Source organism: Podarcis liolepis (assembly GCF_965112155.1).
Source record: "Podarcis liolepis genome assembly, chromosome: W".
In the NCBI taxonomy this organism is placed as follows: Eukaryota; Metazoa; Chordata; class Lepidosauria; order Squamata; family Lacertidae; genus Podarcis; species Podarcis liolepis.
In genome coordinates this window covers 373,449-386,392 of record NC_139568.1, presented here as the reverse complement: position 1 = coordinate 386,392, position 12,944 = coordinate 373,449, and the positions used below count along the sequence as shown (strand labels likewise).

The following is a 12,944-nucleotide window of genomic DNA, read 5'->3' as shown; positions in this document are numbered from 1 at the left end:
TTCCTTCCTTCGTTTCTCCCACTCTCCCTCCTTCCTCCCTGTCTCTGTCCTTCCCTCCCTCGTTCCTTCGTCCCTCCCTCCCTCCCTCCCTTTCCCTGTCCTTCTTCCTCCCTCCCTCCCTCTTCCTTCCTTCCTTCCCGCCCTCCTTCCTTCCTTCTTTCCTCCCTCCCTTTCTCTGTCCTTCCTTCCTTCCCTCCTTCGTTCGTTGTTCCTTCCTTCTTTTCTTCTTTCCTCCCTCCCTTTCTCTGTCCTTTCCTTCCTTCTTTCCTTCCTTTGTTCCTCTCTTCCTTTTTCCTTCCTTCCTTCCTTCCTTCCTTCCTTCCTTCCTTCCTTCCTTCCTTCCTTCCTTCCTTCCTTCTTTGCTTCCTTCCTACTTTCCTTCCTTGTTTCCTCCTTCCCTTCCTCCCTTTCTCTATCCTTCTCTACTTCCTTCATTGTTCCTCCCTTTGTCCCTGCCTCCCTTTCTCTGTCCTTCCTTCCTTTTTTGCTTCCTTCATTCCTTCCTCCCTTCCTTCCTTCCTTCCTTCTTCCCTCCCTCCCTCCCTTTCTCTATCCTTCTTTCCTTCCCTCCCTCTCTTTTTTTCCTCAGTTCTTCCTTCTCTCCCTTCCTCCTTCCTTCCATCCTCCCTCCCTCCCTCCCTTTCTCTGTCCTTCCTTCCTGATTTCCTTCCATCCTTCCTTCCTTTCTTCCCTTGTTTGTCCTTCCTTCCTTCCTTCCTTCCTTCCTTCCTTCCTTCCTTCCTCCCTCCCTCCCTCCCTCCCTTCCTCCCTCTCTCCCTTTCTCTTTCTCTTTCTCTTCCCTTCCTTCCTTCCTTGCTCTCTTCTTTCCATCTTTTTCCCCTCCCTTTCTCGGTCCTTTCCTCCTTCCTTCCTTTGTCCTTCCCTCTCTCCCTTTCTCCCCCTTCCTTCCTTCCTTCCTTCCTTCCTTCCTTCCTAGCTTGCTTCCTCTGTCCTTCCTTCCTTCTTTCCTCCCTCCTTTCTTTTTTTATAATATTTTTATTCATTTTCAAATACAAATTTATACAACCATTATCAGAATTTATCACATAATCTTTTTTTTTACTTCCCTCAGTTTCTCTGCCAACCTTCTGTTTTATTTATTTGTTTACACATTTTCTAATTTTGATATTGCCTTTAGAATATATCCTCCCCAGTCTTATTCCCTTTTTTACAATATTCCTCATATTTTCACAGAACATCTTGAAAACCTACAAGCGTTGTCTGTTCATCACATATACTTTTCAGATAATCTGTAAATTTTCCCCAGTCCTTGATGAACTTCTGGTCTCGCAAATATCGAATCTTCCCTGTTAGTTTATCCAGTTCTGCAAAGTCCGTCAATTTCGATCTCCATTCTTCAACCGTCGGTAATTCTTCCTGTTTCCATTTTTGGGCCAGGAGTATTCTCGCCGCTGTTACTGCGTATTGGAAAAGTTTACAGTCTTTTTTACATATTTCATTTCCTACAATTCCTAGAAGAAAAGCCTCTAGTTTCTTAACAAATGTATATTTCAACATCTTTTTCAATTCATTATAAATCATTTCCCAGAAGCCTTTCACTTTTTTACATTCCCACCACATATGATAAAATGTCCCTTCTTTTTCTTTACACTTCCAACACTTATTACATGTTTTGTACATTTTTGCCAGTTTTACTGGTGTGATATACGATCTATATACTATTTTCCTTTAACACAGTACATGCCATAAAACTTAATCTTTCATTCCATAGTTTTGTCCAATCATCAAATTGTATATTATATCCAAAATCTCTGGCCCAATGTACCATCACCGATTTAACTTCTTCATCTTTTGTATACCATTCCAGTAACAATTTATACATTTTTGATAAAATTTTGTAATTGTTACTTAGTATTTCTGTTTGAAATTTTGAATCCTTTTCCACATAACCGCACTCTTTAAAATCCTTTTTAAACATTTCATTAATCTGATAATAATGCAACCAATCATATACATACTCTTTTACCTCTTCATACGGTTTCATTTTCCATTTCCCTCCTTCTTTAATTATCAACTCTCCATATGTTATCCATCTCCCCCTCATATTGATCTTTTTGACACTCATCACCTCTAATGGAGATAGCCAGTGAGGAAGTTTTGATTCTAATAGGTTTTTTATACCTATCCCATATTTCTATAAGCGATCTACGGAAAATGTGGTTTTCAAAACCTTTATGTATTTTTTTCTTTTCACACCATAAATATGCATGCCAACCGAATCTGTTTTCAAAACCTTCCAAATCTAACAACTCTCCATTTTCTATTTTTATCCTCTCCTTTAACCAACAGAGGCATGATGCTTCATAATATAATTTCAGGTCTGGCAGAGCGAAGCCCTCTCTTTCTTTCGCATCTGTTAATAACTTAACTTTCTCTTTCCTTCCTTCCTTATTTCCTTCAATCCTTCGACCCTCCCTCCCTTTCCCTGTCCTTCCTTCACTCCTTCCTTCCTTCCTTCCTTCCTTCCTTCCTTCCTTCCTTCCTTCCTTCCTTCCTTCCTTCTTTCCTTCCTTCTTTCCTTCGTCCCTCCCTCCCTTTCTCTGTACTTCCTTCCCTCCCTCCCTCCTTTGTCCCTGCCTTCCTTTCTTTGTCTTGCCTTCCTTCCTTCCTTTCCTTTTTCTGTGCTTGCTTGCTTCTCTCCTCCCTCCCTCCCTCCCTCCCTCCCTCTTTTTCTCTATCCTCCCTCCCCTCCCTCCCTCCCTCCCTCCTTCCTTCCTTCCTTCTTTCCTTCTTGCCTCCCTCCCTCGATCATTTTCTCTGTCCTTCCTTCCTTCCTTCCTTCCTTCCTTCCTTCCACCATCCCTCCCTTCTTTCCTTCATCCCCCTCCCTTTCTCTGTTCTTCCTTCCTTCTGTCCTTCCTTCATTCCATCCCGTCCTTCCTTCCTCCCTTTCTCCCTCTCTCCCTTTCTCTTTCCTTCCTTCCTCCCTCCCTTTCTCGGCCCTTTCCTCCTACCTTCCTTCCTTCGTCCTTCTCTCCGTTTTTCTTTCATTCTTTACTTCCATCCTTCCCTCCTCCCTCCCTCCCTCCCTCCCTCTGTCCTTCCTTCCTCCCTCCCTCCCTTTCTCTGTCCTTCCTTCCTTTGTCCATTTCTCCCTTTTTTTCTTTCTTTACTTTCGTCCTTCTTTCCATCCTCCCTTTCTCTGTCCTTCTTTCCTTCATCCCTCCCTCCCGTTCTCTGTTCTTCCTTCCCTCCTTCCATCCCTCCTTCTTTGCATCCTTCCTTCCTTCCTACTTTCCTGTGTCGCTCCCTGCGTTTCTCTGTCCTTCCTTCCTTCCTTCCTTCCTTCCTTCCTTCCTTCCTTCCTTCCTTCCTTCCTTCCTTCCTTCCTTCCTGCTTTCCTCCCTTTCTCTATCCTTAATTCCTCCCTCCCTCCCTTTTTTTCTCTATCCCTTATTCCTTCCTCACTTTCTCTGTCCTTCCTTCATTCTTTCCTTCGTCCCTCCCTCCCTTTCTCTGTCCTTCCTTCCCTCCCTCCCTCCTTCCTTCCTTCCTTCTTTCCTCCCTCCCTTTCTCTGTCCTTTCTTCCTTCCTTCCGTCCTTTCTTGTGTCCTTCCTTTCTTGCTTCCTTCCGTCCTCCCTTTCTCTATCCTTCCGTTCCTCCTTCCTTCGTCCCTACCTCCCTTTTTCTAATCTTCCTTACTTTTTTCCTTCCTGCCTTCTTTCCTTCGTCCCTCCCTCCCTTTCTCTTTCCTTCCTTCCTTCCTTCGTTTCTCCCACTCTCCCATTGTCCTTCCTTTCTTCCTCCCTGTCTCTGTCCTTCTTTTCTTATTTCCTTCCTTCCTTCTCTCCCTTGTCCCTCCCTCCCTTTCTCTATACTTCCTTCCTTCCATCGTTTCTACCACTCTCCCATCCTCTTTCCTTCCTTCCCTCCTCCTTCCTTTATCCCTCTCTCCCTCTTTCTTTCTTTCCTTCCTTCCTTCCTTCCTTCCTTCCCTCCCTCCCTCCCTCCCTCCCTCCCTCCCTCCCTCCCTTTCTCTTTCCTTAATGCCTTCCTTCCTTCAATCCTTCCTTCCTTCTTTCCTTCGTCCCTCAAACCCTTCCTCTATCCTCCCTCACTTCCTTTCTTTGTCAGTCTCTCCCTTTCTCCTTCCTTCCTTCCTTCTTTCCTCCCTCCCTTTCCCTAACCTTCCTTCATCCCTCCGGCCTATTCTTGTCCTTCCTTCCTTCTGTCTTTCCTTCTTTCCATCTTCCCTTTCTCCCTCTCTCCCTTTCTCCTACCTTCCTTCCTTTTTTCCTCCCTCCCTCCCTTTCCCTAACCTTCCTTCATCCCTCCTCCCATCCTTGTCCTTCTTTTCTTCCTTCTTTCCTTCTTTCCTCCCTTTCTTTCTCGACCCTTCCCTACTTCTTCCCCCCCCATTCCTCTGTCCTTCCTTCCTTCTTTCCTTCGTCCCTCTCTCCTTTTACCTGTCCTTCCTCCCTTCCGTCCACACTCTCTCCTTCCTTCCTTCCTTCCTTCCTTCCTTCTTTCCTTTGTCCCTCCCTCCCTCCCTTTGTCCCTCTCTCCCTTTCTCTTTCCTTCCTTCCTCCCTCCCTCCCTCCCTAGCTCCCTTTCTCTAACTTTCCTCACTTCCTCCTTCCCTTTCTCTCTCCTTCCTTCCTTCCTTCCTTCCTTCCTTCCTTCTTTCCTCCCTCCCTTTCCCTGTCCTTCCTTCCTTCCCTCCTTGCTTCCTTTCTTTGTCCCTCTCTTTCTCTCTTTCTTTCTTTCTTTCCTTCTTTCTTTCCTTCTTTCTTTCCTTCTTTCTTTCCTTCTTTCTTTCCTTCCTTCCTTCCTTCCTTCCTTCCTTCCTTCCCTCCCTCCCTCCCTCCCTCCCTCCCTCCCTTTCTCTGTCGTTTCTTTATTCCATAATTCCTTCCTTCCATCGTTCTTCCCTTCTCTCCTCCCTCCCTTTCTCTGTCCTTCCTTCCTTGTTTCCTTCCATCCTTCTTTCCTTCGGCCATCCCGCCATTTCTCTGCCCTTCCTTCCTTCCTTCCTTCCTTCCTTCCTTCCTTCCTTCTTTCCTTCGATCCTCACTCCCTCAATTTCTCTGTCCATCTCTCCTTCCTTCCTTCCTTCCTTCCTTCCTTCCTCCCTTTGTCCCTGCCTCTCTTTCTTTGTCTTGCCTTCCTTCCTTCCTTCCCTTTTTCTGTGCTTGCGTGCTTCTTTCCTCCCTCCCTTCCTCTTTTTCTCTATCCTTCTTTCCCTCCCTCCCTCCTTCCTTCCTTCTTTCCTTCCTGCTTCTTTCCTTCCTTCTTTCCTTCCTCAATCATTTTCTCTGTCCTTCCTTCCTTCCCACCCACCTTCCTTCCTCCCTCCCACCCTCCCTTTATTAGTCCTTTCTTCCTTCCTTCCCTCCTTCCTTCCTTCCCGCCTTCCTTTTTTGTCCCTCTCTCCCTTTTCCTTTCTTTCTTTACTTCCGTCCTTCTTTCAGTGCCCCCTTTCTCTGTCCTTCCTTCCCTCCTTTCTTTCTTTCTTTCTTTCTTCCTTCTTTCCTTCTTTTCTCCCTCCCATTCTCTGTACTTCCTTCCTTCTTTCTTTCCTTCTTTCCTCCCTCCCTTTCTCTGGGCTTCCTTCCTTCCTTCCGTTGTCCCTCTCTCCCTTTTTCATACCTTCCTTCCTTCTTTGCTTCCTTCCTTCCTTTATCCATCTTCCCTCGTTTTCTTTATTTCATTTCTTCCTTCCTTCCCCTGTCCTTCCTCCCTCCCTTCCACCTTCCTTCCTCCCTCTCTCCCTTTCTCTTTCCTTCATTCCTTCCTTGCTTCCCTCTTTCCGTCTTTCCTTTGTCCCTCTCTCACTTTCTCCCAAACCCTTCCTTCCTTCCTTCCTTCTTTCTTCCCTTTCTCTGTCCTTCATCCCTCCCTCCCAAACCCTCCCTTCCTTCATCCCTCCCTCCCTTTCTCTGTTGTTACTTCCTTCCTTCCTTCCTTCCTACTTTACTTAGCCCCTCCCTCCCTTCCTCTGTCCTTCCTTCCTTCCTTCCTTCCTCCCTCCCTCCCTCCCTCCCTCCGCCCCTTTCTCTGTCCTTCTCTCCTTCCTCCCTTTGTCCCTGCCTCCCTTTCTCTGTCCTTCATTAATTCTAATAAAATGCTCAATTTCAACTTTGTCTTCTTTACCCTTTTTATACAGTTGTTTATAATAATTCTGGAAACATCTTCCTATGTCCACATGGTTCTCAAAAGACTTTCCTTCTGATACAATATTTGTGATCGTACTTTGTTTTTGTCTCTTTTTTAATTGCCAAACTAAAATTTTCCCGCATTTATTTGCAGGTTCAATGTTCCTTTGTCTCATCCTCCTTAATTTCCATTCTATTTCCTGATTAATAATCTGTGAATATTGGGTTTGTAAAGCTTTAATTTCCTTTTGTGTCTGCAAATTCTTTGGGTTGCCTCTAAGGGTCTTCGCTTTATCTTTTAGTTGGTCCAAAATTTTATCCTTTTTCTCATTCTGTATCTTTCTCCTAATTGAATTTTGTTGAATGAGGAATCCTCTCATTACTGCTTTACTGGCGTCCCAAATAACTCGTTTCCACTCCTTGGTTCATATTCATTTCAAAATAATCCCTTAGGGCTTTTTGGGCTTTATTTACAATTTGTTCACTCCTCAACAAGTCATTATTCATTCTCCATCTGAAGGAACCCTGTAAGGACATTTTCACTTCCATAAAAACTGGGTTGTGGTCTGAGCAAGTTTTAGGACAAATTTCTGTTTTTGATACTTTAGGAACCAAGTCTCTGGATATCCATAAATAATTGATTCTCAAAAATGATGAATTTGCATCTGAATAGAATGTGTAGGCTTTTTCAGTTGGATTTCTAACTCTCCATATATCCGACAGGTCAAATTTATCAGTTATTAAAAAAAAAGTCTTAGGTAGTCTGCCAGCATTCAGTATTTTCTGTATCTGATTTCTGTCCATTAAAGTGGATGCCACTCCATTCAGATCTCCCATTAAAATTAATTTATAATCAAAATGTTCCAAAAGACTTGTTTCCAAATTCTTAAAGAATTCTGCTTTGCCATCATTAGGTGCATAGATTCCCAGTAACAAATATTTATCGCCTTGTGCTGTAATATCCACTGCAATGTATCTTCCCTCCTCGTCTTTGAAAATCAATTTTGGATTCCATTTTTCTTTGACATAGAAAACCACTCCTCTTTTTTTCACTTTGTCTGATGAGCTAAATTCTTGACCAAGTTTCTTATTGGATAAAATTTTTCTATGTAGCCTTGTAATATGTGTTTCCTGAAAACAAATTACATCCAAATTCTGCTTTGCCAAAACATGGTAAACCTGCCTCCTTTTCTGAGGAGACTTGAAGCCATTTACATTCCAAGAATAAATTCTCAAAGCCATTACAATAAATTAGGGGGTCACCGCTCCCACCCCTGGCAGCTGTGGGCTTTCCAATCCAAGTTCAACCGAGTACTTTTGCAGAAATCTGTCTTTCTCTCCAACCATCTTAATTCTTTGCTTTCTTCCTCCATATTTGAAGGAGAGACCCTCTGGGAATTCCCACCTGAAGAAAATATTTTTTCCTCCTCAAAATGTTGGCCAAATCTGTGTAATTAGATCTCAGGCTCAGGAAGTGTCTAGGGATATCTTTAAAGAGGACGATGGCTTTGTCCTGAATTTTCAAACCTTTTTCGTAATGCAGCCCCAAAATGGTGTCTCTTTGTTCTTTGGTCTTGAAGACCACTATACAATCATAGGTAATTTTTGAATCTTTTTGGGGGGCAAATCTATAGACCTTTTCTATCCACAAATCAACTTCTTCCTTTTTCAAGTCCCACCACGCCACAAATTGATCTGTCAACCACTCCTTGAGTTGATCTTCTTTCTGTTGAGGGACACCTCTCAATCTTAGATGGGTTTCCCGTTCCTTCATCTGAAGAAATGCAATCAAATTTGAATTTTCATATTGTAATCTTTCCAAATCGGTGACTCTAACTGTCTCAAGCTGTGTCAACCTTGTCTCATGAGTTGTAACCTCAGTCTTCACCTCTTTCAACTCCGCACTTAAATCTTCAAACTTTTTATTCCTCTGTATTACGATTTGTATTATCTTAAATTTGAGACAACAGTTGCCTTACAGAGTCCTCAGAAGCTGCAGTTCTAGAGCTTCTTCTTACTGCTCCCTTGTCTGTTTTATCAGCACACATAGTTGCTCAGGAATTTCAAGGTCAATCCCACAATAGGCGGGGGGGGGGGTGAGAAAAACAGCTTCCCAAGACAATCCCACAGGAGTCAGTTTCAGGCAGGCAGCAGCCTCCCAGATCCTTATTACTGAAAGGCAGACTGTAAAAAAAATAAATCTCAATCCCTTTTGGTGTTTGAAAGGCAGTTCTGGAGGTACCAGATACTTTTTGCTACTTAAAAGCAAGTCCAGACAGTGGCAGGATACAGTGTGTCAAAGTCACTTGAAACGAAAGTTGATTGTTTCCTCTTCCATTGTGACGTCACAATGGAGTCTAGCCTTTCCCTACCAGGAGGTCCTCTGCAGAATGAAGGAGCCTCTTTGATTTAGTACACAGTCTCACAGGGTTCTTAAAGTTAGAAATTTTTTTCCTCCCCTTTGCCCTGAAGAAGGAGGGTTTTAGGATTTACTTGAAAACTTTCAAACAGTCTTTTCCCGCTTAGTGCTTCGGTCCGCAGTAACCGACTCTCCTTTGATTCAGCAGAAGGGATCGAACTCCGTTTTTAAATACCTTTCTAGTCCAAAAAATAATCTGATTTAAGCTTTAACTTTTACTCACAGTTCCAAATTTTCTTTATTCTTTTTGGGAGGAATTGGCCACTCACAATCACCAAAATCGGAGCTTTGCACTGTGAAGAAAGTGAGTCATTTCCGCTGTGCTGCGTCTCCAACCCCACTTGCTCTTGGGGCTATTTACGAGTGGGGGAGTCGGCAAAAGGCACCCACCGGAACACCAGGTCCTCAGAACACTCGATCTGAGGTTTTGGGCGGGGCACCGCATCGCTCTTGCGGTCTCCCCTTGCTTCACTGCGCTGGGGCTTTTTCAGCCGAAAGAACTCCTGTCTACCATTACCGGGCTACCAACCAGAAGTGCTCTCCCTCCCATTTCTGTCCTTACTTCGTTCTTTCCATGCTTCCTTCCTTCTTTCCATGCTTCCTTCATCCCTCCCTCCCTCTTTTTCTCTTTCCTTCCTTCTTTGCTTCCTTCCTTCCTCTTTCCCTTCCTCCCTTTCTCTATCCTTCTCCCCTTCCTTGCTCCCTCCCTTTGTCCCTCCCTTTCTCTGTACTTCCTGCCCTTCCTTCCACTCTTCCTTTTTCTTTCTTTCTTTCTTACTTTCCTTCCTTCCTTCTTTCCTCCCTCCCTTTCTCTGTCCTTACTCCCTTCATCCCCTCCTCCCTCCCTTTCTCTGTCCTTCCTTCCTTCCTATGTCCCGTTCTCCCTTTCTCTGTACTTCCTTCCTTCCTATGTCCCGTTCTCCCTTTCTCTGTACTTCCTTCCTTTGTTCTTTCTTTCCTTCCTTCCTTTGTCCCGCTCTCCCTTTCCTTCCTTCCTTCCTTCTTTCTTCCCTTCCTTTCTCTTTCCTTCCTTCCTTGCTTCTTTACTTCCTTTGTCCCTCCCTCCCTTTCTCTGTCCTTCCTTCCTTCCTTCCTTCCTTCCTTCCTTCCTTCCTTCCTTCCTTCCTTCCTTCCTTCCTTCCTTCCTTTGTCCCTCTCTCCCTTTCTCTTTCCTTCCTTCCTTCCTTCCTTCCTTCCTTCCTTCCTTCCTTCCTCCCTCCCTCCCTCCCTCCCTCCCTCCCTCCCTCCCTTTCTCTGTCCTTCCTTCCTTTGTCCCTTTCTCCATTTCTCTTTCCTCCCTCCCTTCCTCTGTTCTTCCTTCCTTCTTTCGTCCTGCTCTCCCTTCTTTCCTCCCTCCTAAATCTTACTAGGATGGACGGGGAAAGTGACCCCAGGGTCATATAGCCCACCCCGCTTGCCAGAGCTCTCCTTCCTCCCCCCCCCCAGGTCGTTCAACGGACCCACAACGAAGGCATGCGATGCCTTTTTCGGGTCAGCTTCTATCCGAAAGACCCCGTTGAGCTGCTGCAGCGAGACGCCGCTGCCTTCGAATACCTCTACATCCAGGTCAGCGGTGTTTGTATGAATGTGTGGTTAGAGGGTCCCAATCCTTCCTTCTTTCTAGCTGGCTGCTCTGCCTAGTGGTCCTCACTGCCCCTCCAAGGTGTGGGGTATAAATAAATAATAATAATAATTAATAATAATAATAATAATAATAATAATAATAATAATAATAATATTATTATTATTTTGCTGTGGGTAAGCACTAGACCCTGCTTCCAGCTCACTAGTGCTCTCTCACACACACCCACTCTAACCACTAGGCGCTGCTTCCCAGCCCCCTGCTTTCAGCTCTAGGTGATGTTTCTCCTTCCCCCTCCAGAGCCGCAACGACATCATCCGGGAGCGGTTTGGCACCCACCCCGATCCGGATTCGCTTCTGGTCCTGACAGCTCTACACATCTACATCACTGTCTCGGCTGCCCGTCCCAGCCACAAGGTGGCACTCAGAAATGTCGAGTAAGTTCCAGAGGGAACACTGAGGGTCATCCAGACCAATCCGTTCCCTCACCCAGGACAGCAAACTGTCCTTCCTTCTTTCCTCCCTCCCTCCCCCCTTCTGTTCTTCCTCCCTCTCTCCCTTTCTCTGTCCTTCCTTCCTTGAGAGCCAGTGTGGTGTAGTGGTTAAGAGCGGTAGACTCGTAATCTGGTGAACCGGGTTTGCGTCTCTGCTCCTCCACATGCAGTTGCTGGGTGACCTTGGGCTAGTCACACTTCTCTCTGAACTCTCTCAGCCCCACTCACCTCACAGAGTGTTTGTTGTGGGGGAGGAAGGGAAAGGAGAATGTTAGCCGCTTTGAGACTCCTTCGGGTAGTAATAAAACAGGATATCAAATCCAATCTCTGGATTTGAAGGAAGAATAGAGAAAGAAATGAGGGAAACAAGAAAGAAAGAACAAAGAAAGGGATGGAGGGAGGGAGGGAGGGAGGACAGAGAAAGGGAGGGAGGGAGGGAGGGAGGATAGAGAAAGGGAGGGAGGAATGAAGGAAAGAAAGAAGGAAGGAAGGAAACAAGGAAGGAAGAACAGAGGAAGGTAGGCAGGAAGGAAGGAAGGAAGTTGGAGTGCGTGCCTTTCCTCTTTCTCCCCAGGAAGGAGTGGGGTCTGGAGCCCTTCTTGCCTCCCTCTCTGTTGCCGGCAACCAAGGACAAGCTCCTGCGCCGGTCGCTCTCGCATCAGCTGAAGGCACACCAGCGGCGCAGCAGCCAGGTGGGACCCTAACCCCTGGGGTGGGACCCTAACCCCGCCTCAAACCCGGGGTCAGGCTGGATGACCCCAGGGGTCCCCCGATTCTCTCTTCACAGGTCTCCCCCACCCAGGCCAAGCTCCAGTACCTGCGCCTCCTCGACCGGCTACCCACCTTCTCCGGCGTCATCTTCCAGACCGTCGGGATGGTAGGGGTTCTGGGTTCTGGTTTGGTTTCGGTTTCAGTTTCCTGGCTCAGATTCTGGTGCCAGGTTCTGTTTTCTGGTTCCCAGTTCTGGGTTCTGGGTTCGTATTCTGGGTTCCGGTTTCCAGTTTTGGTTTCCAGTTCCTGGTTCTGGTTTCCAGTTCGGTTCGGTTAGGGTTCCGGGCTCAGATTCTGGTTTCACTTCCGGTTTCTGGTTCAGTTCCAGTTCCTGGATTCTGGTTCCAGGTTCTGGTTTCCAGTTCTGGTTTCCAGTTCAGTTTGGTTAGGGTTCCGGGCTTGGATTCTGGTTCCAGGTTCCGGATTCTGGTTCCAGGTTCCAGGTTCTGGTTCCTGGTTCAGTTCTGGTTCTGGGTTTGTATTCTGGGTTCCAGGTTCAAGTATGACTACTTTGACTCTCGTAGGACGGCCAAGACATGGCGCCCACCATTCTGGTGGGCCCCCGCCACGGCGTGAGCCACGTCATTGACCTCCACACCAACTTGACCACCGTCCTGTGCGAATTCAGCCAGATCAGCAGAGTCCAACTCTTCCGGGAGAACCTGGGCGTGGCAAGGGTAGAGACTGGCATCATGGACGCCAAGGTGAGCAGGCTGGAAGGCCATCTAGGGGCCATTCTGTCACTTGGATTTTCTTTTTAAAAAAATAATAATGAAATTTTCAATCATATTTTTTCTCTTTCAATCACATTTTTATGCACAGATTTTTTATTTAAACAGATTTTTTTTATTTAAAGCACATTTAAAATAAATTCTGATTCTTTCGATTTATATCGGATTCTTTCGATTTAATTCAGATTTTGATTTAAATCGGATTTTTATGATTTAGATCAGATTTTTTCATTTAAAACAGATTTTTCATTTAAATAATACAGTGGTACCTCGGGTTAAGTACTTAATTCGTTCCGGAGGTCCGTTCTTAACCTGAAACTGTTCTTAACCTGAAGTACCACTTTAGCTAATGGGGCCTCCTGCTGCCGCCGTGCCGCCAGAGCACGATTTCTGTTCCCATCCTGAAGCAAAGTTCTTAACCCGAGGTACTATTTCTGGGTTCGCAGAGTCTGTAACCTGAAGCACATGTAACCTTAAGCGTATGTAACCCGAGGTACCACTGTATTTGGGTTTTACTATGATGAGAATAATAACATAATAATAAACTAGAATATTTTATGGTCCTATTATTCCATTAATAATAATAAATATTTTATGATTTTATGATTCCAATACTACTTCTCTCCCCAGCCACTGGTGCTTCTGATGGAGTGGCCGGAAGCCACCAATTTTGCTGGCCTCATTTCCGGCTACTGCCACCTACTGGCCAACTCCAGGAAGACGCTTTTCCTGGTCGCACCGCCTCCCATGACCAAGGCAGGTATGTTTCCAAGCAAGGGAAATTCCAAGCAGCCGAGATGCCGGATTTTTCTGGAGGGGATGAAATTCTG

At 45.5% G+C, this 12,944-nt stretch overlaps 1 protein-coding gene across 1 annotated transcript in view; it reads left to right on the top strand.

Annotated features, from left to right (window-relative positions):
* LOC310697660 (FERM and PDZ domain-containing protein 3-like) overlaps nucleotides 1-12,944 on the top strand; it is a 91,444-nt gene that overhangs the window by 62,458 nt on the left and 16,042 nt on the right. Inside the window, exons 7-12 of the mRNA XM_083484325.1 lie at nucleotides 9,983-10,102; nucleotides 10,419-10,555; nucleotides 11,187-11,304; nucleotides 11,400-11,489; nucleotides 11,908-12,087; nucleotides 12,745-12,874. Of these exons, the coding sequence (XP_083340451.1) occupies nucleotides 9,983-10,102; nucleotides 10,419-10,555; nucleotides 11,187-11,304; nucleotides 11,400-11,489; nucleotides 11,908-12,087; nucleotides 12,745-12,874 (775 nt within the window). The remainder of the gene's footprint in view (nucleotides 1-9,982; nucleotides 10,103-10,418; nucleotides 10,556-11,186; nucleotides 11,305-11,399; nucleotides 11,490-11,907; nucleotides 12,088-12,744; nucleotides 12,875-12,944) is intronic.